This window comes from Dermacentor albipictus, chromosome 1 (assembly GCF_038994185.2).
Source record: "Dermacentor albipictus isolate Rhodes 1998 colony chromosome 1, USDA_Dalb.pri_finalv2, whole genome shotgun sequence".
NCBI lineage: Eukaryota > Metazoa > Arthropoda > Arachnida > Ixodida > Ixodidae > Dermacentor > Dermacentor albipictus.
In genome coordinates, this window is record NC_091821.1 from 65,113,676 (window position 1) to 65,140,319 (window position 26,644).

Below are 26,644 nucleotides of genomic sequence, written 5' to 3' on the forward strand. Positions count from 1 at the left end.
TCAAGTGCTCGCGCCTATGACATGTCGGCTGCTGCCAAAACCACCTTAGTCTGTCAGCTGCAAACAAAATTGTTCTCAATTCAGAAATCTTTATTGAGAAATTCACAATAGGCTCTGCTGTGAAAGAGACCATCAAACCTTGCAATGCCGCTAATTCAATGCATTACAACCTAAATGTCGAGACATTCCACTAATAGATAGAGTGTCGCATCCAGCGACCGTTACTCCGGATACAGAGTGAATACTTTTTCAATTCTAGCACTTAATATGATTTATACAAGAAAAAGTACATTCCACCATAACATAACATTTATCTGAGGCATATAATCACGGTTAATATTGTCCCTATTGATCAAATAGCTACATTAAATAGATTAAACGCGAGAAAGAACACCATCGGAGTAGTTTGGCTACATTACTCCGGCCCGATTTCCAACACTGTTTAAATATTTCACAAGATGTTCGTTCTTTTTATCCGGAAGTAATGTTTCTCAGAAATGCCCCCCTCCCCCTCCACTCTCCCACTTCTCATGTGAAGTTTCAATAAATCTGAAATCTGTGAAACTGTCAATGAAATAGTAATTCGGCTTGAGCGAAAAGCGCTCAACAATTTATAGTAACACTTCTGCTAAGGGAACACGAAAGAGGCGAGAAAATATTTCACAACGCCACAAAATAGGAGCAATATTTGAAGGACCCGTCTCTCTATAGCTAGAGCTCTAGTCCTTATTTTAGGCAGACTAAGATTGTATGGAGATTGGTTGACCAGTCAACTTGCGCAATACTTGATTTAGTGGGCAAACTAGGAAATGACACACATTCTAGAACTTCTTTTCTGCCTCAGTTTGCGTGACGGCAACTAAAGCATATATATTGGCTGCATTTTGTGGAGAATGTGACAGAAAGACAACGCAAGTGTTGGGACAAATACAATTTTGCACCTTGCCGGCTGCGCAAGCTCTAAATTAATCCCACACTGGAAACACAAAACACACTAAAAAGAAAACAGTAAGCCCTAAAATCATTGTGGTGCCATAAAATCATTTATATAATGAAGGGGGTCCGGAAATAGAGACTATCGAAGGGCATATTTCTCACAAGAAGAAAAAAATAATCAGGAGTGGATCCATTCAACGCGAATCTAGATGCATAATTTCTGCATTGTGCAAAGCAACAAAATGGTGACTTGCACAAGAGGGCCGGCGTTCACAAAAACGACTTAACTAAAATCATTCATAAGAGAAAATTCCAGTCAAGCCTGGCCCTGGACATGGTATTAGCGAATGCGACTGGCCGATGGCAACGATCACTGAAAACATAAAAGTTTTGCGAAATGGACCCGAGGTTCTCGCTCTTATGGTAGCCTGCGCTCACTAATAGCTGTGTTGGACCATTGTATTTAAATTGTGTTGCGATAATTTCTCGTGCTTGATCCTTTGTCGCGTTGTTTTTATGAAATAGCGCTGCTAATTGATAACAATCCATGCAGTCAAGTGAAAGTCGCAAGCTACTTATAGTATAACCGTATGAGTGTGTGTTATGCCCTTTTTTTTTAGCTGTTATAAGTGCGTATATGTGACCTGCCCTTATGTTTTAGTCTTCTTTACGTGACATTTTTATTCCGGTTACCTTTCCTTTGTCCAGTGCCTTCTTGTTTTTGTACTTCTATGCGTTTTAATTCCACGTGGAAATCAGCTGGCGGCACTACATAAAGGCACCAACATCTTCTAAATATCATACATTGAAAAACAAAGCCACAAGTGCGTTATAATATACTGGAATATCGATTTTACAGGCCTCACAGACTGTAAATGACCATGCAGGAATAAAAAGACGTACAGCGTTCTTCTTGCTGACGCATAGATGAGACCTTTGTCTAAGATAAGCCACGTGACACGCATGGCTTCGCTGTTGTTACAGATAATGCTGAAAAGAAAGGAGGCACTGAAGGCCAAAGGCGCCGAGAAGGACTACACAGGGTCTTTCTTGGATATCCTTCTTCAAATGCATTTGGAGGACGGATCAATCACGGAGGAGGAAGTCCTCGACGAAACAGTCACAATATTTGCCGCGGTAAGTAGCCTTCCATTTAATGGTGAAAGGTTTGTAATGCCATTTTTCGCACGCCTGCACGAATTCTGGACATCACCTTTAATCTGCTGAAGTCGTTGACAGACAGTTGAGCTCAAATTGAACAAAACATTCGAATAGCATATCTGGTCATGTATTAAGAATGTCCTATACGTACTAACTTCGTATCAGTGTATCATATGCTGAGATCTAGCTCAAAAAGTCTACAAAACCTGTATATTTTTTAATAATATCAAATAAATAAAACAAAACGAATAAAACCATTGACTCTGTGTTTACAGCTAAATTGGACTTCATGGCCTACTAGCACGACCTTAACCAAGTAACGAAAATGAGCAGTGCACTGAAAGCTATTTCACTGTCAAGTGCAAAACCATCACCACAAGAAAAATTTGCTTTAATTTTCAACGATCATTCAATTATCTCCAACGCATAAAGTAAAGTAGGCACGGAGACCGTTCTTTAGCCCGTTTACGTATAATGCACCGAGTAATCACCCATCAAAAACATTTTCGAAACTTATACGTATATCCATTTAGATGTGGGCGAAATCAATCAGTCTAAATTATGTATAAGCAATAAATGATATGTCTAACGTTTGATATATGCTTAAGCACGCTTATAAGAATCGTTATTCAGGTCTGGCTATACGTTTATATGTGTTGAGGCATTACTATCCCTAGTCTACCGATCTTCTGGTTTCACTGTGTAATCGGTGAGTGGCCACGAATGATGCGTAAATTCTAACTAATGAATAGGAAACATTCGTGCAACCGCCGCCTTCACCTCATTTTCTGTATCTTTAATTCATTTTCCTGATTCAGTACTGGAAAAGAGGACTCTCGTTTTTTCACGGCCTGGTGGTAGAGGAGCAAGACGGTCTCCATGCGGAAAACCTTATATTGCCCAAATTGGTCGTCGTATCAACGCTAGTATTAAAGACCGCGTTAACTAATTAGCTTTAATCTAGCCAACAACAGTCGAATCTTCTAAAGTGAACATCTGTCTTTCGCGCTTTCTCCCGATTTTGTGGTCGGTGGTTGGAATTTCCGGGCCGATACACGTTCGCCGTTGCGCAGGCCACGTGCTGCCGGGCAACAGGCCGGCGGCGCGCGTCAGTCGGCCCGAGCGCCATCCGTAAACACAACAAATTTGAAAAAAAAAATCGCAAACGTGAACGTAGTTCTCCCCACCATGCGCGTTCGGGATGTGGTATTTGAAATGGCAAAATAAATCTTTTGTCAAGTTTCATTAAACATTCAGGGCTGCTACGGAGACTGGGAAGAGAGCTAATCATGCGACAATGTGAAAGTAGAACTCAGCTCCGTAGTAGAACGGCCTTCATAACAAGGCCGTCTCAGTTGTCAGTGTAAACGAACAGCCACGTGCCGTCGTGCCGGAGTTCTGGGTCGTCTAAATGCTTTGGTGGAGCACTCCGTAAGGACAGCGCACCTCTACCGCGACCCTCTGCCCTTGAGGCTACTGCGGCACCGCTACAGGTGTGCTGGCTAACGGTTAATGGCCAAATGTCCCCAATGCGAGAAATATAAGCCTGTAATCGCGTCAGTCCTTTAATGAACCGAACGAATTTCTAATGAAGCGTTATAGCTATTTGCTTACATTGACAATCGTCGTCGATAGTGCCAGCGCAATTATTTCTTAAATGTAAAGAAGCACACGGGTCAACTCTCCCGCAAAGTTATACAAGCCTACCGCACAGGAATGCAAGCGACAGTATTTGTAATCGATGCGCCTATCGCAACAGCGAGACGTGAGCTGGCGTTCCTAGATATTTTCTTTTAACGACAGCAGTTCACGCGCATATCTGCCTAACCACAAGTGTTCGTTTGCATATCTGCCACTTCAATATTTATTTATCACTTTTGGTTCACTGCGGTTCTTTGCCTGTATCTTTAGCAATAGCCCCCCTCCTCCCCTTTCACATTATATGATCCCGTATTCCTAATAAGCATTCCGTTAAAAAGTAAAGTTACAGTGCTAGGCTATGAATCTTTTGTTAGTGTTTTCGGGCTCTAACACCAAGAACACTTTCCAACTCCCTTAGTCCATGATTATTAGACGACCTTATAACCACACACACATCATCATCATCATCAGCCTAGTTACGCCCACTGCAGGGCAAAGGCCTCTCCCATACTTCTCCAACTACCCCGGTCGTGTACTAATTGTGGCCATGTTGTCCCTGCAAACGTCTTAATGTCATCCGCCCACCTAACTTTCTGCCGCCCCTGCTACGCTTCCCTTCCCTTGGAATCCAGTCCGTAACCCTTAGTGACCATTGGTTATCTTCCCTCCTCATTACATGTCCGGCCCATGCCCATTTCTTTTTCTTGATTTCAACTAAGATGTCGTTTACCCGCGTTTGTTGCCTCACCCAATCTGCTCTTTTCTTATCCCTTAACGTTACACCCATCATTCTTCTTTCCATAGCTCGTTGCGTCGTCCTCAATTTCAGCAGAACCCTTTTCGTAAGCCTCCAGGTTTCTGCCCCTTATGTCAGTACTGGTAACACACAGCTGTGATACACTTTCCTTTTGAGGGATAGTGGCAACCTGCTGTTCATGATTTGAGAATGCCTGCCAAACGCATTCCAGCCGATTCTTATTCTTCTGGTTATTTGAGTCTCATGATCCGGATCCGTGGTCACTACCTGCCCTAAGTAGATGTATTCCCTTACCACTTCCAGTGCTTCGCTACCTATCGTAAACTGCTGTTCTCTTCCGAGACTGTTAAACATTACTTTAGTTTTCTGCAGATTTTTTCAGACCCACCCTTCTGCTTTGCCTCTCAAGGTCAGTGAGCATGCATTGCAATTGGTCTCCTGAGTTACTAAGCAAGGCAATATCATCAGCGAATCGCAAGGTGCTAAGGTATTCTCCATCAACTTTTATCCCCAATTCTTCCCACTCCAGGCCTATGAATACCTCCTGTGAACATGCTGTGAATAGCATTGAAGAGATCATACTCCCTGTCTGACACCTTTCTTTATAGGGATTTTGTTGCTTTCTTTGTGGAGGACTACGGTGGCTGTAGAGCCGCTATAGATATCTTCCAGTATTTTTACATACCGTAATGCCTCCATGACTGCTGAGGTTTCGATTGAATCAAACGCTTTCTCGTAATCAATGAAAGCTATATATGAGGGTTGGTTATATTCTGCACATTTCTCTATCGCTTGATTTATAGTGTGAATATGGTCTATTGTTGAGTAGCCTTTACGGAATCCTGCCTGGTCCTTTGGTTGACAGAAGTCAAGGGTGTTCCTGATTCTATTTGCGATGACCTTAGTAAATACTTTGTAGGCAACGGACAGTAAGCTGATCGGTCTATAATTTTTCAAGTCTTTGGCGTCACCTTTCTAATGTATTAGGATTATGTTAGCGTTCTTCCAAGATTCCGGTACGCTCGAGGTTATGAGGCATTGCGTATACAGGGTGGCCAGTTTCTCTAGAACAATCTGACCACCATCCTTCAACAAATCTGCGGTTACATGATCCTCCCCAGCTGCCTTCCCCCTTTGCATAGCACCTAAGGCTTTCTTTACTTCTTCTGGCGTTACCTGTGGGATTTCGAATCCCTCTAGGCTATTCTCTCTTCCACTATCGTCATGGGTGCCACTGGTACTGTATAAATCTCTATAGAACTCCTCCGCCACTTGAACTATCTCATCCATATTAGTAACGATATTGCCGGCTTTGTCTCTTAACGCACACATCTGATTCTTGCCTATCCCTAGTTTCACTGTTTTTAGGCTTGCTCCGTTCCTGACAGCCTGTTCAATTCTATCCATATTATAGTTCCTGATGTCCGCTGTCTTACGCTTGTTGATTAACTTAGAAAGTTCTGCCAGTTCTATTCTAGCTGTAGGGTTAGAGGCTTTCATACATTGGCGTTTCTTGATCAGATCTTTCGTCTCCTGCGATAGCTTACTGGTTTCCTGTCTAACGGCGTTACCACCGACTTCTATTGCGCACTCCTTAATGATGCCCATGAGATTGTCGTTCATTGCTTCAACACCAAGGTCTTCTTCCTGAGTTAAAGATGTTCTGTAGCTTGATCCGGAATTCCTCTAGTTTCCCTCTTACCGCTAACTCATTGATTGGCTTCTTGTGTACCAGTTTCTTCCGTTCCCTCCTCAAGTCTAGGCTAATTCGAGTTCTTACCATCCTATGGTCACTGCAGCGTACCTTGCCGAGCACGTCTACATCTTGTATGATGCCAGGGTTCGCGCAGAGTATGAAGTCGATTTCATTTCTAGCCTCACCATTCGGGCTCCTTCACGTCCACTTTCGACTAACCCGCTTGCGGAAAAAGGTATTCATTATCCGCATATTATTCCGTTCTGCAAACTCTACTAATAACTTTCCTCTGCTATTCGTAGAGCCTATGCCATATTCCCCCACTGACTTGTCTCCAGCCTGCTTCTTGCCTACCCTGGCATTGAAGTCGCCCATCAGTATAGTGTATTTTGTTTTGACTTTACCCATCGCCGATTCAACGTCTTCATGAAAGCTTTCGACTTCCTGGTCATCATGATTGCATGTAGGGGCATAGACTTGTACCACCTTCAATTTGTACCTCTTATTAAGTTTCACAACAAGACCTGCCACCCTCTCGTTAATGCTATAGAATTCCTGTATGTTACCAGCTATTTCCTTATTAATCAGGAATCCGACTCCTAGTTCTCGTCTCTCCGCTAAGCCCCGGTAACACAGTACATGCCCGCTTTTTAGCACTGTATATGCTTCTTTCGTCCTCCTAACCTCACTGAGCTCTATTATATCCCATTTACTACCCTCTAATTCCTCCAATAACACTGATAGACTCGCCTCACTAGATAGCGTTCTAACATTAAACGTAGCCAGGTTCAGATTCCAATGGCGGCCTGTCCGGACACACACATACACACACACACATACACAGACTTATATATATGTATGTATATATATACAAGAAAAAAGGGGGTTTAACCAAGGGGCCCGATTTTCATAAGTCATAACATGATAAGCCAACAAACACTGACACGAAACACAACATAGGGGAAATTACTTGTGCTTAATAAATGACATAAAGTAACGATGATTTAATGGAAATTAAATTGGATGAAAAAACAAACTTGCGCAGGTGCGAACCGAACCCACAACCTTCGCCTTCCGCGTGCGATGCTCGACCCATTGAGCTACCGCGGCGGCGTTTCCCCATCCACTTTCTTGGGTATTTATGTGTACTAGCAGAACCCTGGGAGTGTTAGCCAGCGCCACCACTCACAGACCTAGGCGGCGGACGTGGAATGTCCTTTTCGCCGCAGGCGTCACGAGAACGTGATCTTTTTGGGTGAAGGCAACTGGTCAATAAATCCACATATGCTACCTGAAGGCATCAATGTTGCCGGATTCGAGACCTTCGTTATGTAATAAACGAGAAGAAAGGGGGTTAACCGAGGGCCCCGATATTTATTAGTCATAGCATAGGAAGCCAACAAACGCTGACACCAAGAACATAGGGGAAATTACTTGTGCTTAATAAATGAAATAAAGTAACAATAATTAACGGAAAATAAAGTGGATGAAAAAACAACTAAAAAATAAAAAACTACTTGTTTTTTCATCCACTTTAATTTCCATTAATTCATCGTTACTTTATTTCATTTATTAAACACAAGTAATTTCTCCTATGTTGTCCTTGGTGTCAGCGTTTGTTGGCTTCCTATGCTATGACTAATAAATATCGGGGCCCTCGGTTAACCCCCTTTCTTCTCGTTTATTACATAACGAAGGTCTCGAATCCGGCAACATTGATGCCTTCAGGTAGCATATGTGGATTTATTGACCAGTTGCCTTCACCCAAAAAGATCACGTTCTCGTGACGCCTGCGGCGAAAAGGACATTCCACGTCCGCCGCCTAGGTCTGTGAGTGGTGGCGCTGGCTAACACTCCCACGGTTCTGCTAGTACACATAAATACCCAAGAAAGTGGATGGGGAAACGCCGTCGCGGTAGCTCAATGGGTAGAGCATCGCACACGGAAGGCGAAGGTTGTGGGTTCGGTTCCCACCTGCGGAAAGTTGTTTTTTCATCGAATTTAATTTCCATTAAATCATCGTTACTTTATGTCATTTATTAAGCACAAGTAATTTCCCCTATGTTGTCTTTCGTGTCAGTGTTTGTTGGCTTCTCATGATATGACCTATATATATATATATATATACAAGCACGTATAATACAGGGTGTTTAAGCGAACACTCTCAAACTTTTTTAAAGGTTACGTGTGGCACGTCGCTCATTTCTAGCTGATGAGCTGGTCTACTCGAAGCGGCGGACACTACTTGCACAAAAAAATTTGAAATGCGAAATTACCTTAGTAAGAATAATTAACTAATTAGCTATTTAGCTAATTATCTTATGACCGATATTGCAATTTACAAATTCTAGCACTGGCCTTCGCAAGGATCCCACTTAGAACGAATTCTCAGGACGACACCAGTTTCGAGATATAAATTCCCGAACTTTGCGAAGAAATACATTGTTGTTCCAGTTGTGTGCTTCGGTGCATGAAACGATGTTTTGTTAACAAATTAACTGGAACGCTAACGCATTTCTCCGCAAAGTTCGGGAATTTATATCTCGAAACTGGTGTCGTCTTGAAAATTCGTTTCAAGTGAATCCCCCTTGCGAACTTCAGGGCTATAACTTGTAAATTGCAATATGGGCCATGATGTAATTAGCTGAAAACTTAATCAGTGTTTCTTTATTAATTAGTCGACTTCGCACCTCAATTTTTTGTGCAAGTATTGTCCGCCGCTTCGAGTAGACCAGCTCATGAACTAGAATTGGGATATCTGCCGCAGGCAACTTTTCAAGATTTTTAAAATTGTTTGCTGAAACACCCAGTATATGCTTTATATCTGATGGTAGCGCTAAAAGGGACGAGCACGCGGTGAAAAGACGACGACGAGGGAAAGCTTGCCTCGTCGTCGTGTCGTGTTTTCACCGTGTGCTCGTCCCTTTTACCACTACCATCAGTTTTAAGGAATGCATCACCAACTAGCCCAGCACCAAGTTTTATTGGACCCTGTATATATATGTGCGTGTGTGTCTTTCAAGTGACATCTGTATTATTCTTATATGCTTTTTTACGCAATTAGTTTAATATACATTAAAATAGTATCTGCATGACATATTATAGTGTGTTATTTATTGTTGCAGTGTTTATTACTTTGTTACCTAATGCTATGTTTATGCTCAAGTTTAACACTGATATGATGCACATCGATGTTTGGCACCCTGTGTGCCATGATGTCATGGCCTCCTTCGTGTCTGACTTCCGGGCCTCTGCACTAGTTGCAGACCCCAACTTTTAGCTCCAAAACCGCTACTATGTTTGTAATAAAAATATTTGAATACTTTTCCATTCATTCATTTATAAGTACGTTTGAAGTATTAGTTATTTCTGTCCAACTGCGTCGACTGTAGGCAAATGCAGAGGATACTATGCTTGTGCCATAAAGCATTAAGCAGCGCTAGAGGTATTTCAGCGATAGCTCAGCGGTTGTCAGCGGTGAATTGCCAACGGGCTGTCAGCTCCGTTTAGCCTTTGTGGCCTCGGTTCTATACCAGCTGCTTTTCCTAAGCAATGCTTATATCTTCGATGTTTTCTTCGGAGGAAAGTATTTTTGTAATAGTAAGAACAAAATTAATTTTTCCGGTTTGGCTGAAACTGCAATTTATTCACTTTCAATGGACTATCATTCAATGGCCTGGCATTTGAAACCTCGGTGACAACGAATGACCTTCGTTGAATATTGGTGGATAGGTGAATCGCCCCTGCAGAGCCGCTAGTCAATCAGCGAACGGAAGAATCAGCGTGAATTTACTGCTTAAAATTGTTTGACTAAGTTTACATAAAGCTCTTTTCTTTCTTCTTTCTTTAAAAGGGCTATGATACCACCGCTGCTCTAGCCTCTTACTGCCTTTACCTGCTGGGAAATTATCGAGATGTTCAAGTTGCGTTACACGATGAGATCGACAGAATTTTCGGAGATGACGTACACCGGCCTGTAACTACTGACGATCTGAGGAGTATGAGGTATCTGAGCTGCATAATAAAGGTATGGAAGCTTCGCTCTTAACTTGTACTCGTTTTGTTTGTTTTGTTCGTGTTATTTTTTATTCATAAAACACTTCATGTTTTGCAAGAACATGTTCTCTCGATGATAATTTCCAGAACCCTCGAGATTCAAGTGCGCGTCTTAATATCGATTTCTTTCATTTCTAACAAATGAAGGTGGTTAATGAAGGACCATTCCTTTTTCCTTTATTCCAGGAAACATTGCGGCTTTATCCATCGGTTCCTATCATGGGACGTTACATAGAAGAGGATATGAAAATTGGTAAGAACTAATACAGTCACGTTAGAGTCACGTCAGACTGCCGCATGCACATTTCACTATAGTTTGTTCAAAATACGAGACGAGATTCACGTGATGACTATTGCTGCGGTGTTACTCAGTTGAGCTCTGGCTACAGAGAGAGCGCAACTCCATTACAGCTTTAGCGATGTGCTTAAGGGACGATGCATGTTTAACGTTATTGCGGGAATGCACTTCTTTTCAGTTCTCACCTTTTCGCCGTTGTCAAACAAGAGTCGAGCCACTCACATTAGCTTTATTTATATACCTCGCATAGTCCCTGACATTAAAAAAAGCTGTTGGCTATGTAATCTTTATTACGGCTAATAAAACAATGATGCGGGGCAATATGTTTAATAAACGGGAATACAGATACAGATATAGATTTATTTATTTCTCTTCAAGATACGGAGCCCCAGTATCAGAAAAGGCAGGCGCTGAGGAAAGAGCCTACTTTCTGCACATTGAAAACCACCCTGTGCCCGTGGCTCGCATGTCATTTTAGTACAAGTGCATTGTGCACGCATATGATAATATGGCAGCAGTGACGTTTGGCTGAACACAGTGGTTGAAGTTCATTGGATGAAGCTTACTTTTACAGGTATAAAAATAAGCAGCGATAGGGTAGTTAAAGGTCTACTTGAAGACCATTGAGAAAGTTGGATAGGTATAAGAGTGTCCCATTCTGGAAGCGTAGCATATCAAGCTGTTTTATTCGTAAACTTATGTTAGTAAATGCAAAAATCAAGGACCGAAATCGATAAATCATCCACACTGATGCCATGCATCTCTAAGATCAGCTCATTATTGGCAATTGTATTTCTTTGCATTGAGAAGTCGATATTTTAAAGGAAAGTAGCGTGCGCGTTCACATATATATGTGCATAAATATGCGCGCATATGCATAGCTTAGAGCGTATACGTAGGCCTACAACAATATTGGGGTTGGGGAAAGAAAAAGTAATCAACGTAATCTGTAGTCGGAAAAAAAGAATCGCAAATATGCAAAGAAAAAAGTGTGGTTTAGAAAGAATTACTACAAACACATTGACCGCTATCTTACAATATGTATACTTAAGAATATTCACTGAGTCCACACTGGGGAAACATTGAACGTGGCTTTGTGAGGGGCGCGACCGTGGCACCTGAAATTTTGCACATATTACATTGCGGTGCAGTGAAAGCACATAATGTAGAGAACGACGATAATCCCTGTTGGCTGAGTAAATACAGCAGCGTGGTTTATTCTTTTTTTCCGCATTCGAGGAGGTACCTGCACTTGTAACCACCCCGTCAGCGCCTCGCAGCATGCATCAACACAATCAATAAAAGAAAATGGATTCATAGTTTGATTAGCCTGGTTAAAATATCGAGGTCCAGTAGTGTTAGCCATTTCCCTGTGAAGTTCCAGGTATATGTGTTATTTCCCAGAACTCTAGGCCCACGTGAGAAATATCAGAACTTTGTTGTTGTTCTTAATTCAATGTAAGGAGATGATGGCACCAAAGGGGCCGGCTACTCTTCTCTACTCTGGCTGTAAATTGAACACAAAAACCAGTCAACAAAGATCAATGCCAGAGTGGCATGCAGAAAATATTTGAGAAATAGTCCATGAGCTAAAGTAACAAGCCTCTACGTGATGGTCATAAAATGCCCTTCGACATAGTTCCCACACTGAAGCACACACCTTGTGATCAGTGCGACAAAATAAGAACAGAAAAACCGCGTACGAGCCGATGAGGTGAGATGTCTACAAAACGAAAAATTGAATTTTTTTTCGATGTTTTTCAACCAGGCTTGTTTCTGTCCGCGGTGCGCTTTACAAAAAGAATCACACTCCGAGCAGCAAACTTACCTGTTTGGAGTCTATTGGTTCCATAAATACAAGTCCACGTTGTCGGCAACGGCCGGCTGGTAATGCATAATATGTTTTTTGTGTTATATTTTTTTGACAGGGAGTTATGTTTTACTGGTACTGCGCAAGCATAAAAAAAACTACTGTCGAAGCAAGTAGCTTTACTCAGGTACATTGTTTTCACTCAGAACTTTGCATTACCCTTTCACAGGAACCCAACTGATACCGAAGGGAACAATGGCCTTGGTTCTCATCTATTTCTTGCACCGCCACCCCCGTTTCCACAAGAATCCTAGCTGTTTCACACCCGAGAGGTTTCTAAGTGACGTTTCCCGTCCTCCACAGTACGCCTACATGCCTTTCTTTGGTGGACCAAGGAACTGCATAGGTATTAGCGCTCTTTTTCATCTCGCGGCCTTGGAAACTAACAATGGTTTGAGATGACTACGCCGTACTTCCAACCAAAGCGCTGACAGCGAGAAAAGAAAAAGAGACAATCACCTCAGAGCAACTTGAACCAGCTTTACTAGAAAAAAAAAGCCTTGAGTATAAAATTTAATTTAGAAACTTCATTCTAAAATGAAAGTATTGGGAAAGTAGATGGGTGGGGCCCCTAGTTCAGAGCTCCACTGGCCTCAGCAGCTCGCCGTGCTTGGTAGTGGAGCGCCAATTGGACCTCCTTTTACTCGGTGGCTGTCGCTCTGCCCGCTCTGTCCGCTCTGTCCTCTGTGTCGGCACACATCACAGCCACGGCCTTAAGTTTTGTGATTATGGACCATTAGTAGCTACACGTCATTAGGCTGTTTATCTTGACTCATAAAAGCGTATTGAAAGCTTGCTCTATTATTTTAGATATGAAACAATGAGGCTAAGGAAAGGCATTTTTTTTTCTCTAGAACGGCGTTATTTCGCGCACGCTATGGCTCTTATCAGCTACTGAAGGGGCTTAGGAGGGGAGTCGCTGGCACAAGCTCTCGTTTATCTAATGCTGCATTTAGAGCGAGACGTAGACTGGAACAATCAGTAGCTGAGCATGAAACAAATTGAAGTCACGCTGTCGACTTATTTCATCGACGGACTAAAAAGATATGTCGGGCAACACCGGCTACTCAACATGATATCCGAATGCTGGAGCGGACTTTCTTTATATATAAAATTAAAAAAACATGTATATGTTACTTTTCTTATTCGTAATTACCTATAAGCCGATGATTTAGCTTCGTTTATAGTGCCACGCGAGGATAGCTGCCTAATTTGCGCGCGATGTCCCACCGGAATCGCTATGTGCTGATTGCGTCAAACTATTTCCAGGTCAGCGTTTTGCCGTGCAAGAAGCGAAGGTTGTCGTCGCTCAACTTATGCGTCATTTCGAGGTTCACTCGAAGCTTCGCGAAGAGGAGTTACAACTGGAACTGGGCATAGTTCTCAGACCATCACAGGGACTTGAAATAAAGCTCACCCCAAGAAAACCTCAAAATCCGCAAGAACACACTCAGTGACAGTCTGCGGTGACTTCCTGTCAACCAATAAAATTAGAATAAGTGTGGCAGCCTCCTTATTTCTTTACCTTTCTCTACACCGATAATAGGAATGTCAGATACCTGAGGCAACTGTAGCCATAAAATAATAGCCCCTTTGAAAGTGGTGTCCGTCAGTGCAAGACATGCAGGAAAGATGGCAGGGACACACATCCTATATATACTCAAGACAAATAACCATTATCATTACCGTAAAAGAAAAGGTAACAAACACACACAAAGAAAAAAATGACCCGCCGTGGTTGCTCAGTGGCTATGGTGTTAGGCTGCTGAGCACGAGGTCGCGGGATCGAATCCCGGCCACGGCGGCCGCATTTCGATGGGGGCGAAATGCGAAAACACCCGTGTACTTAGATTTAGGTGCACGTTAAAGAACCCCAGGAGGTCGAAATTTCCGGAGTCCCCCACTACGGCGTGCCTCATAATCAGAAAGTGGTTTTGGCACGTAAAACCCCATCATTTTAACAAAGAAATAATAATCAGGACGCGCAATTGATATTCCTATTTTTTTTCTCTTGTTTTATTCCAGAGGTATATCTTTGCTCAACGTCTTCTAATTGTGATAAAGCGAATTTTTAGCACCACACGCTGATGATACAACCTCAAATGTCTTCGCGATGGGTAAAGCTATTCACGTGTGAAAGAATGTTAGACCGCGATATTATCGTATAAGAGGGGAGGGGGTGAATTCATCCCTCATCGCAATGCAACCGCCGCAACAGGGATTCGAACGCGTGAGTTCGTGCTCCCCGCAGACCTCCGTATCCACTCAAACACTGCGGTGGATAGTGGACGCTATCATCTTAGTTGTCACTTCCCACTAAACACAAGAGAAGTGAGCACAGCAAGCGTCTTCAACATGTTGCCTTGGTGTATACCGGCGGAAGAAACTCCGAAAATCCCAAAAGCGGCGGTCATGACGGCGAGGCGGAAGCAAGGGGGGGGGGGGGGGGAGCAGCGCTGTGACGCAGACATGGGACATTCACGGACGAATGAACACTCGTGCGGGATCAATTGTGTGGCAAATGAGAGGGGCGCTGGCTTCCGATCCAATATGCGGCGACATGGAAAGCGTCCTTGCATCATACGTTCCACTCTCCGCAGTGCACCCGGCTGTCCGCTAGCGGAATTCGCGGACCTCTGAGGAAGCCATCCATTGCTCAGGTGGGCTTCAAAGAGCGTCCAAGGCGTTACTTTTCAGACTCCTCTTTGACAGAATTGTAAGCCACTTATAAGGAGTGGGCCTGCCTGCTCACCATGCAATACTTTCTCGCTATCGGAAAAATCGCAGCCACCATTGCATTAGTGATAATCTTGTTTTTGTGCGGAAGACTTGCGCTGCAATGGATTCGTATGTATTACTACCTGCGAAAAGTGCCACACGTGGAGGAAAGATGGCCTTTCTCACTGCTGCTCGATACTTGGATCGCGTTGCGCCAAATGGACAGGAGTCTTCCCATCACAGCGAGTGAGTATATTGTCATTCAAATGCGAAGAAATTCCAAAAGGATCCATTACGAAAGCGTTCTTAAGATTGTAGGTTAGCACGCGTCTGTACCCAAAGAGTGGTGGGCAAATAAGAAACACCGATTCCTGTACTGCATACGGGCTATAGTTTATGTAAGTTCTTTTTCTGCCCCAAGCGGCTTTCTAAGTGTGTGTGTGTTTTTATGCGTTGCATATTGCAATCACTCAGTTCAGCCCTTGGGCGCGGCCGGGCAGCCACCATTGAGGGTATGAGCCATTGTTCATTGCTGCGCGTCTCATATGTGGGTCTATTCTCTTTTAAGTTTGCTATGTTTGTTATTACGCTGCTTCTATTTTTATGCGTTGCATATTGCAATCACTCAGTTCAGCCCTTGGGCGCGGCCGGGCAGCCACCATTGACCTTTAGTGCAACCACGTGACGTGACGTCACGACAGCCGGAGGAAAAGCTGGGCCCCAACTCACGCAATATGCAACGCATTCTTGGCTTAACCAAGCTAAGCCTGGCCATTTTTTTTCGCTCTCGCCTATATTTACATTACGAGTTGATGATTATCTTTCTGTACTCGAATTAAATAGACGAACCAGTAAATCTCGAATATCTGTTTTTTTTCTCTGTTCACATTGCCCGATTTCTTTCTTTGGACTTCTGTGGTCTACTGCTGTAGCGTTTCTCAGTGATGTTGCGAATTTTGTTCTTTTGTAGGTGTCGAGCAATATGGTGACGAAAGGGGCACTTAACTTTTACAGCGAAGCTGTATACCTCTACCATTCTAGGAAATTTTCGCGTCGTAAGCAAAAAAAACTCCCCATGCATGGACCGATCCCGGAGATAGTGCAATACCGGCCCGACCCGCAGCGGAGGTGAAGCAGGCGTTATGCACTCCCCATACGTGGGCTGATCCCGAAGATAGTGCAATGTCGGGCCGACCCGCGACGGAGGTGCAGTTCGCCATTAAGGGGCAAACATGTTTAATCTAGGATTTTCGTTATTCTGCTCGTGTCATCGCCTACAGTTTGCACGTGCCAGTTGTAGCACGTGCAATTACCAAAATACAAGCTTGGCCAGGTGCAAATGCCTCTAGTAATATCAGTTTCATTAAGCTGCTTGCTAAATATTCCTTTTCTATTCGACGATAGTACACCATTGGGCGTCAAAGAATAATTCTTTTCTTCTCAACTATTGAAACTTTCACACTAAATTTTGAAGTTGTCCGCTACCGCCTCATGATTCACGCGTAAGATATAACTTGTGGACACAAAAATATTTGGTGATAACTTTAGGTTCAATGGCGGGAAAGCGGAACACAATGACAGAGAACGAAACACGGAGGCTTCTTTTCTGTCTTGGTTTTCCGTGTTCGGATTCAGTTACTCTTGAGCTCACTGTAGTTTTCTTTTTATCCGCGTGTTAATCAGATCAAGCAGCAACAGATATCCAAGTATTAAGAGAGACGAAGCTTAACGTTAACTGGAGAGGTCAGCATTAGTTGCAGTAATAGCGTGCATTACCGGGTACGATAAGGGATAGGATAAGGGATGAAAAAAAAACAGCCACATGAAACTCTCTAGCGCCATAACTCGAAAAAATTTAGCCTCATCCAGGCCTGCATCCTGGAGGAATATAGGCCTCAGTAAAGGTCCCTGCATTCATGGGTGCGTGTAACACTATCGTTAAGGTCTCTTCTCTGCCCCGACAAGCTATTTCACTCTTGCTTCTAGGAAGGCGTTGGGATCTCGCAGGCACGTATATAGCTTGTGCTAGCATACTCCGCCCACTTTCAACACAATCACTACCTTGTTTGAACATGGTCCTCGTAGCTTTACTACCGGCCTCTCCTTCGCAAAGCCGCCAGCACATGTGTAACGCAACAGCCCATGGCAGCCGGCATTCACAGCAGATTTCCTTTACTGCATCGAAGAGTTCGCTCGTGCGCAGTATAAGCCCCCGTGCACAGTGGGGCGTCCCATTAAGCGAGCCGTGTCATAGAAAGGATCATTTAGTGCGAGAGCAGTCAAAAGCACGAAACTGGGTTTCCTGACTGCATCCGTCAGTCCTTTCCGATACTCCCGTTCTCAGGCCACCTCCGCAATCTCCGTCTACCCATATTGCGAAGATAAGCAAAACTCATGCCCCAGTGGCAATGTGCGGTTGGGAGCCACATTTAGCGCAACATTCGCTCTCGATGATGTAAGTTCTCTCGCTCTTCTTTTTTCTTTTGCCACATGTATATTCCGAGAGTGGTCTGCCAATTTATTTCGGAGGGCGCAACAAACAGCTCTGTGGCTGATGAGGACGGCGTTGTGAGCATCAAAAGGGAGAAGTTCATTTTGTGAAAATAGAGCCATCATTTGAGGAGCAGGTTAGCAATCAAGCAAGCATACATGCTAGACGGTGGCGTACTCTGTGAGAGCCTCTATCGCAGTAAACGTGTTCCTAGCCGGAGGAATTGCTGAAGTCTATTGACATGTTTTAGAAGGCTTTGGTATGAAATGCCTTCTCCCATTGAGTTTTCAGTTGAACTAGTGTATGTGCAAAGGCGCGTAATCGCAGTTTAATCGAGTGCGCCGTATTGAGACAACAAACGCCAACTGAGTCTAGTGACATCTGCACGAAAAAAAAAGAGAAAACTTGGCTGCGTTTTTGCACCAACAGAAAAAAACTGTACATTTGTTATATAAGCAGCGTCGTTGTTGTCCCGTGTATTGAATTTCGTTGGTGCATCACCGTACCCACACCTAACCATTTTTCTAGTATTTGTGTGAAAAGAGGCCCAGTTTAAGTGTTCTTACCACGTACAGCGCCACCTATGCATATTTCTATTCAAGGAACTCACGAAAACACAGCCCCATGCATATCTCACAAATCAAATAAAAGGTATTTGTAGTTCTATACAGAGGCTGCACAGAGAATGCGCGAGCATTCAAAGAATGGCGTACTTTGAGAAATTGAGTCTGGGTGCATCCACCAAGAGCTACAAGTCAGTCAAGGAATGTATGTATAAAGCATTTATGCACCGACAACGTTACATTTTACGCTCGCCAGAGCAATTCGAGGCCCATTAAAAGACAACAAGAAAGAATGCCGGCGCGCGCACATGGAAAGCGTTGTTTCTACACACGGAATGTACATGCGCGAAAGTTTCTCAGAAGCGTCGCTAAGCAGTACTGGTTCTACTCGCAGATTTTTGCTCCCGCCGTTAAGCTAACCGGGCTCACTTTTGCACAACTGCACAAAAACAAGCGATGTATAGGTGAAGTAAAAGTTTCTGTAAGTGAACCACTTGTTTAAGTTCACTTGACGCCGAGTTATTGCATAATCAGTTGCAACCTGGCTTCACGATGTATGCGTCATTATCATATTCCCGTTGTCACCGCATGGCTGTGGCTTGTGCGGCTTGTTGTTTGTTTAGTGCCTTCACTTACCTACTTATTACTGACGCCATTGTTATTAACCATACAGAATACAAAGAAAGGACAAGAACAAATGAACGCAGATTTCCAACTCAGTTGGTTTTGCAGTGATAAGAGTCATTTCTATCAAGTACCAAGTCTGTTAATAGTGACGTATATTTTTGCCGGTGACTGTTTGCTGCTGGTACCTAATTCGCGCACAGCCGCCCTTTCTCGAGCTTGAATTCACGCTGGTCATAGTATCTTGCCTACTGTGGTCTTCGCAAGTCTCTGTATGACTTTGTTGTGTCCTTATGGCACAACGTCAGTGCCCAACTTGCCCCATGAAATCCATATCTGTACTGCACGATCGATTAATGAACGATCGATGCGTTGATACACATCTTCTAGTCTTGACAATCTTCAAACGATACTGAGCAACATGCCCGCATCATCAGGAGTTTTCTCATCAGCTTTTTTTGTTCCACGAAAGACAAACAGCCGGTAAACGTGCGAGTATTATTTCTGATTGTATCTTCAACCCCTCGTTTCAGAGGCCTCATTGCTAGGCTTCAAGGGGGGTGTAACGCGACAACCAGGATTTATATTAATAGACTGAGATGTTGTATACAGTGAATTCTCCAGTGTGTATATCAAAGGCTAGCTCTCATCATTTCAGCTGCTTGAGTCTCAAAGTGCAGCTTGAATACTACCTGGCGGAGTTTTGAAGCACTTCTAGAGCGCTCAAAAACACATTCAGTTGAAGTATTTATCAGTTTTCATGCCTCAGTGAATTGCACTTTCTGCTGCTGAGCACGAGGCCGCGGGATCGAATCCCGGCCACGGCGGCCGCATTTCGATGGGGGCGAAATGCGAAAACACCCGTGTGCTTAGATTTAGGCGCACGTTAAAGAACCCCAGGTGGTCAAAATTTCCGGAGTCCTCCACTACGGCGTGCCTCATAATCAGAAAGTGGTTTTGGCACATAAAACCCCAAATATTATATATTATATATTGCACTTTCTTTAGTGCGGAACATTCTTGAGGCATCAAGCATCCTCAACGCCGTCAAGGTCACTTCTCCGCGTGCATAAAGGTGCAGAGTCACACGCTTTTATTTGATTGTCTTATATTCCCCATATGCCTCACTGCAAATCCTCTCGAAATAAAGAAAATTCGCCGATTACGATACTCCCTAATGCAAAATTTGAGCGCAGCTGTATATGTGTTTTTATTTCGCGATATATTGGGCTAACGCCGACTATCTGTCTCGTGCGGCACGTTGCAAACAGAGCGAGGTATGGCGCGACTGCCTCGCTAATCTGGAGATCGCGAGACGCAGCGCGTGCCTGACGCGTGGACGCGATTCACAGCAGCCGCCGCTGACAGACCACCCAGTCGACGACATGTGGCGCCATCTCCTAGCCATCGTCGCCGCACTACGTTTTTCTTCTCACGCTTTCGCTATGCCCTCCTATCTCCGTTTCCCGCCTTATGGTTGCGCTGCACATTCCTCCTCCGCTTTCCTCCTCGCGTCTTTCATCCCTCGCTGCATTCCATGCTTCTTCCTTCGCTGTGTTCGTTCACTCGGTCCGCCGCCCAGGCTCGCTGCGTGAACGGGCGTCTAACAGCTGCACTGTAAAAATAAATCGATAAAGGTGCAGCGATCAGCAATTGGTGATTTCTAAGTGGCTATAGTGTGTCCGATGCAGCGTCAGTAGGCATCACCAGGCCACGTCACATTAATCTTGCTGTCTGTCACACAAGCAAGGTATATGACACAAGTGTCCGACAAAATTTATTTTCTATTTGAATCAATAGAGCGGGGCGCTAGGATTTCCTTCTTTCTTTATTTTTTTAGGGGAAGGGGGGCAAGGGGAAGCGTATGATTAAGATTATAACTGCTTGGTCAAATTTAAATTAGAACGATCTTACGTGCTCTCCAACAGTAATTTAGAGCAACGTAATTTTTTTTCACTTGCCTATAAAAACGGAGTGAAAATTCTTCCGGACCTCAATAAAGTTTAATACCTACCTACTTACTTAGCTGTTGAAGCTCATTGCTTCTCTTTGCAGTGCTTCTATTCAACTCAAAAAAGCAAAGTGAGAGTCGTAGCGCTTCGTCTTCCCAGGATAATGAACATTCATGGCTGCTATGACTTTTATAACCTCTTGGCCCATTCCACAGTGAGTGAAGTAGCAGAAAACATAGTAATATGAAGTAGGACATGCAAGTTCTTAATCCCGAAACATCAGATATGTTCGCTTCGTTCACTAACGGCTGAAAAGACGAAAGGGGAGTAACCGGCCAGAAACGATAGACTCTATCGAAAATTAATTTCATTCTCGCTGTTCAGCATCGGCCGTTAACTAATCACATTTACGTTAGCAAGGTTTTGTGATAGTACGGAAACATTTGCAAATATCTTCATGCTTGTGATCTGTCTGTAATAAATCCATAAAGAACATGCCCGTGCAAGACAAGTGTTGGTGTTCAAGACTGTGCCCTCCTTTGTTATTCTCTACAAAGGTGCGTATCCTTTAAGAAATAGCGTGCCTAGGATATCGCGCAAAGTCTAACTGGATCATTCACCACTTACAGCCAGGAGGCCCCCGTTTCCTAGGAAAGCAGCGTATATCCCTCTTTTCTGGGTCTGAATAAAGACAGTGACTGACTCTATTTCCTTTTCCAAACCTTTTCCAAATTGTTCTTTTGAACATCTGTCATTCATTAGGCACTCGTAGAAAAGGAAACACCGTAAATTTTACAGCCACAGCTAGATATACGCAGGTGCTACGCTTGCAGCCATCGGCACCGGCGATGGTATCACGAATCGACTAGTGCGATCCTAGCACTAGTGAAGAAACGGTATTCTTTGAAGCGTATGTTTCATACTGGGAGGAAAATTTGGCATTGCAAATATTGAGCCACTGTGGCAAATGAATTTTTCGACAATTTGGCATGGATTCGTTGAGAAAGCATACTGTAGCTTCTAATGGTGTTTCTTTAATAGTAGCGTTACGGTGCGGCCTCATAGCGCTTAGTTTTTTTTTCTCGAAGCAGTTAAATATTTACGTTCAATAATAATCAATTTTGTCGCATAATTTGTACCATATTGATAAATAAAACATCCTTTAGCATGCCTAATGCTAAATGTATAGGCTATGTATTGTAAGCAAAATCCATCACCCTGTTCCAAGCCAAGGCGTTTGAAGTTTAAGAAACTGCATGTATTGCCCAACCCTTTCTATGCTAGCTGAGCAGCCGTAATGCTGGGGGCGCACGCGGACACTAGCGCCAGGTTTCTGTTCAATATTCGCATTATGACACTCTACGGTACGTGGATGTTATGGGCGCTGGGAAGTAGATTCATTTTATGAATATACAAATATCGAATCCTTTTACAGAATTTTTACAGAATGTGCAGACCTATAGATCTTATTAATCTACAAATCTACATCGTCACAGATGTCGCTGCATCGGGGTGTTAGCCGACAAAACCGTGATCGCACCAAACAAAATCTTCCGACTTCGAGGACTGTCCAACAGGCTCGGCGTGGGAGGTGCTAGCGTGCTACAAGGCACTGTGCCGGGTGCTATATGCCCACATGCGATGACCTGCTGCAAAGCGCACTGCGGTGATCGCTGTGTAAGAAGAGCGGCGTGAGCTCTCGTCTGGTTGGCGCACCACAGACGCGTCTGCACATTGGAAAGGATGGCGAGTTGACGCAGCGGCAAGCCCAAATGAGTTCACGCACGCATACACAAGGTACGGAAAAAGTCTAGGTTGGGACGTAAACAAGCTGTAGCTGCTTGGATACGCCATGCTGACTAGACTTCTGCAGGCCACATCCGGCTACTTCTTTTCATCGTCTTCTTTTAAATCGTCTAGGAACCCATACATAATGTCATCGCAGTGGAGACCTCTGTAATATTCCTTGTTTATCTCTCTTTCTGTACGTAAAGGGGCATACCGTGTATGCTCGAGAAATGCCTCATTGTATCTGGACGATTTCATCGCGTGCCAACCTTCTTTATTCACTCAGCACCTTTTGCATTGAAAAGGCCAGACACACTAAGTGCCAATGATTTCCTCCAATTTCATCTAACTAAACCAAGAGGCTCTTGCTGCGTGTCAGAAATGAACATGAACGAAACCCAAACCTCGGCCTCAGGTTTCGGTTCGCGTTCAACTTCACGGCTTGTTGGCCTAGTTGGTGCTTGCTAAAAGACATGTTTTTTTTTTTGTCGCAAATTTTTACTACCCGCAGCGGTGGCGTAGAGGTAGAACACCCGCCTCGCGTGCAAGAGGTCCGTGGTTCGAATCCCGGTGCCGGCAATTTTCCACCGGATTAAAAAAAAAATCCGCGTGTTGATAAAATTGCATAAAGAGGCCTAGAGTGTGGCCTGATCCCGGTGACCAGAACCGGTAACGCACTCCCTCACCAGAGCGGGAGTGGCCACCCTGGTGCAGTACATGGCCGCAACCTCGTATATGAACAACACAATCAAACCCCGGCCCCTCAGTCCCCAGCAGCTGCGAAGCAACTGACCACGGCGGCGGTCAGACCTGCGACGCTGCAGAGGGTGCTAAGAATCACTGGCTCAGGACAGGCCGCCATTGGAATATGAACCTGGCAACGTTTAACGCTAGAACGTTATCTAGTGAGGCGAGTCTATCAGTGCTATTGGAGGAATTAGAGGGCAGTAAATGGGATATAATAGGGCTCAGTGAAGCTAGGAGGCCAAAAGAAGCATATACAGTGCCAAAAAGCGGGCACGTCCTGTGCTACCGGGGCTTAGCAGATAGAAGGGAACTAGGCGTCGGATTCCTGATTAATAAGAATATCGCTGGTAACATACAGGAATTCTATAGCATTAACGAAAGGGTGGCAGGTCTTGTTGTAAAACTTAATAGGAGGTACAAAATGAAGATTGTACAGGTCTACGCCCCTACATCCAGTCATGATGACCAGGAAGTCGAAAGCTTCTATGAAGACGTGGAATGGGTAGAATGAAAACTAAATACACTATACTAATGGGTGACTTTAATGCCAAGGTAGGCAAAAAGCAGGCTGGAGACAAGGCAGTGGGGGAATATGGCATAGGCACTAGGAATATCAGGGGGGAGTTATTAGTAGAGTTTGCGGAACAGAATAATATGAGGATAATGAATACCTTCTTCCGCAAGCGGGATAGCCGAAAGTGGACGTGGAGGGGCCCGAACGGCGAGACTAGAAATGAAATAGACTTCATACTCTCCGCTAACCCTGGCATCATACAAGATGTGGACGTGCTCGGCAAGGTGCGCTGCAGTGACCACAGGATGGTAAGAACTCGAATTAGCCTAGACCTGAGAAGTGAACGGAAGAAACTCGTACATAAAAAGCCGATCAATGAGTTAGCGGTAAGAGGGAAAATAGAAGAATTCCAGATCAAGCTACAGAACAGGTATTCGGCTTTAACTCAGGAAGAAGACCTTAGTGTTGAAGCAATGAACGACAATCTTGTGGACATCATTAAGGAGTGTGCAATGGAAGTGGGTGGTAACTCCGTTAGGCAGGATACCAGTAAACTATCGCAGGAGACGAAAGATCTGATCAAGAAACGCTAATGTATGAAAGCCTCTAACCCTACAGCTAGAATAGAACTGGCAGAACTTTCGAAGTTAATCAACAAGCGTAAGACAGCTGACATAAGGAAGTATAATATGGATAGAATTGAACATGCTCTCAGGAAGGGAGGAAGCCTAAAAGCAGTGAAGAAGAAACTAGGAATTGGCAAGAATCAAATGTATGCGTTAAGCGACAAAGCAGGCAATATCATTACTAATATGGATGAGATAGTTCAAGTGGCTGAGGATTTCTATAGAGATTTATACAGTACCAGTGGCACCCACGACGATAATGGAAGAGAAAATAGTCTAGCGGAATTCGAAATCCCACAGGTAACGCCGGAAGAAGTAAAGAAAGCCTTGGGAGATATGCAAAGGGGGAAGGCAGCTGGGAAGGATCAGGTAACAGCACATTTGTTGAAGGATGGTGGGCAGATTGTTCTAGAGAAACTGGCCACCCTGTATACGCAATGCCTCATAACGTCGAGCGTACCGGAATCTTGGAAAAAGGCTAGCATAATCCTAATCTATAAGAAAGGGGACGCCAAAGACTTGAAAAATTATAGACCGATCAGCTTACTGTCCGTTGCCTACAAATTATTTACTAAGGTAATCGCAAATAGAATCAGGAACACCTTAGACTTCTGTCAAGCAAAGTACCAGGCAGGATTCCGTAAAGGCTAGTCAACAATAGATCATATTCACACTATCAATCAGGTGATAGAGAAATGTGCGGAATATAACGAACCCTTATATATAGCTTTCATTGATTACGAGAAAGCATGTGATTCTGTCGAAACCTCAGCAGTCATGGAGGCATTACGGAATCAGGGTGTAGACGAGCCATATGTAAAAATACTGAAAAATATATATAGCGGCTCAACAGCCACCGTAGTCCTCCATAAAGCAAGCAACAAAATCCCAATAAAGAAAGGCGTTAGGCAGGGAGATACGATCTCTCCGATGCTATTCACAGCGTGTTTACAGGAGGTATTCAGAGTCGTGGATCGGGAAGAAATGGGGATAAAAGTTAATGGAGAATGCCTTAGTAACTTGCGATTCGCTGATGATATTGCCTTGCTTAGTAACTCAGGGGACCAACTGCAATGCATGCTCACTGACCTGGAGAGGCAAAACAGAAGAGTGGGTCTAAAAATTAATCTGCAGAAAACTAAAGTAATGTTTAACAGTCTCGGAAGAGAACAGCAGTTTACAATAGGCAGCGAGGCACTGGAAGTAGTAAGGGAATACATCTACTTAGGGCAGGTAGTGACTGCGGATCTGGATCATGAGACAGAAATAATCAGAAGAATAAGAATGGGCTGGGGTGCGTTTGGCAGATATTCTCAGATCATGAACAGCAGGTTGCCATTATCCCTCAAGAGAAAAGTGTATAATAGGTGTGTCTTACCAGTACTCACCTACGGGGCAGAAACCTGGAGGCTTACGAAAAGGGTTTTACTCAAATTGAGGACGACGCAACGAGCTATGGAAAGAAGAATGATAGGTGTAACGTTAAGGGATAAGAAAAGAGCAGGTTGGGTGAGGGAACAAACGCGAGTTAATGACATCTTAGTTGAAATCAAGAAAACGAAATGGGCATGGGCAGGACATGTAATGAGGAGGGAAGATAACCGATGGTCATTAAGGGTTACGGACTGGATTCCAAGGGAAGGGAAGCGTAGCAGGGGACGGCAGAAAGTTAGGTGGGCGGATGAGATTAAGAAGTTTGCAGGGACGGCATGGCCACAATTAGTACGTGACCGGGGTTGTTGGAGAAATATGGGAGAGGCCTTTGCCCTGCAGTGGGCGTAATCAGGCTGCTGCTGATGCTGCTGATGCTGAATCTAAAGCACAGCAAAATAATTGTTCTTTCAATGCGTGTTTCATCAGTAACAAGTATGAGAACTACAGTACAGTGTTTATAATCAATTTTGTCACGTTAAGCTCCAAATTCAATCGTCTGGCCGACCTAACAACGAGACGGGCCTCTGCCTTGCAACTAGATGCGTTTGTGTCAGCCCTGGCGCCCTACAAGTTTGGCTACCGATCTAAGAAATAACAATAATTTCCAGCTGAACCCCTTTTTTATTGCGATAGCAATTCTATGGACACTCTCGGCGCATTTCTGCCGTCGCCGTCGTCGTGACGTTCCGTATAAGGTCCAAAAGCGATAACATCGTCGCCGCGCGTCGTATGCATTATGCGCGAGTGAAAGTGTGCTCGGGTGGGCCGACGA

At 44.0% G+C, this 26,644-nt stretch overlaps 2 protein-coding genes across 2 annotated transcripts in view; both read left to right on the plus strand.

The window, feature by feature from the left end:
* LOC135912480 (cytochrome P450 4C1-like) overlaps positions 1 to 13,916 on the plus strand; it is a 28,234-nt gene extending 14,318 nt beyond the window's left edge. Inside the window, exons 7-11 of the mRNA XM_065444919.1 lie at positions 1,921 to 2,073; positions 10,045 to 10,218; positions 10,434 to 10,500; positions 12,585 to 12,761; positions 13,685 to 13,916. Of these exons, the coding sequence (XP_065300991.1) occupies positions 1,921 to 2,073; positions 10,045 to 10,218; positions 10,434 to 10,500; positions 12,585 to 12,761; positions 13,685 to 13,872 (759 nt within the window). The 3' untranslated portion in view covers positions 13,873 to 13,916. The remainder of the gene's footprint in view (positions 1 to 1,920; positions 2,074 to 10,044; positions 10,219 to 10,433; positions 10,501 to 12,584; positions 12,762 to 13,684) is intronic.
* Positions 13,917 to 14,615: 699 nt separating this feature from the next.
* The window catches only part of LOC135912481 (cytochrome P450 4V2-like), a 55,489-nt gene continuing 43,460 nt past the window's right edge, over positions 14,616 to 26,644 (plus strand). Inside the window, exons 1-2 of the mRNA XM_070534548.1 lie at positions 14,616 to 14,645; positions 15,036 to 15,075. Coding sequence (XP_070390649.1) covers positions 14,616 to 14,645; positions 15,036 to 15,075 — 70 coding nt within the window. The remainder of the gene's footprint in view (positions 14,646 to 15,035; positions 15,076 to 26,644) is intronic.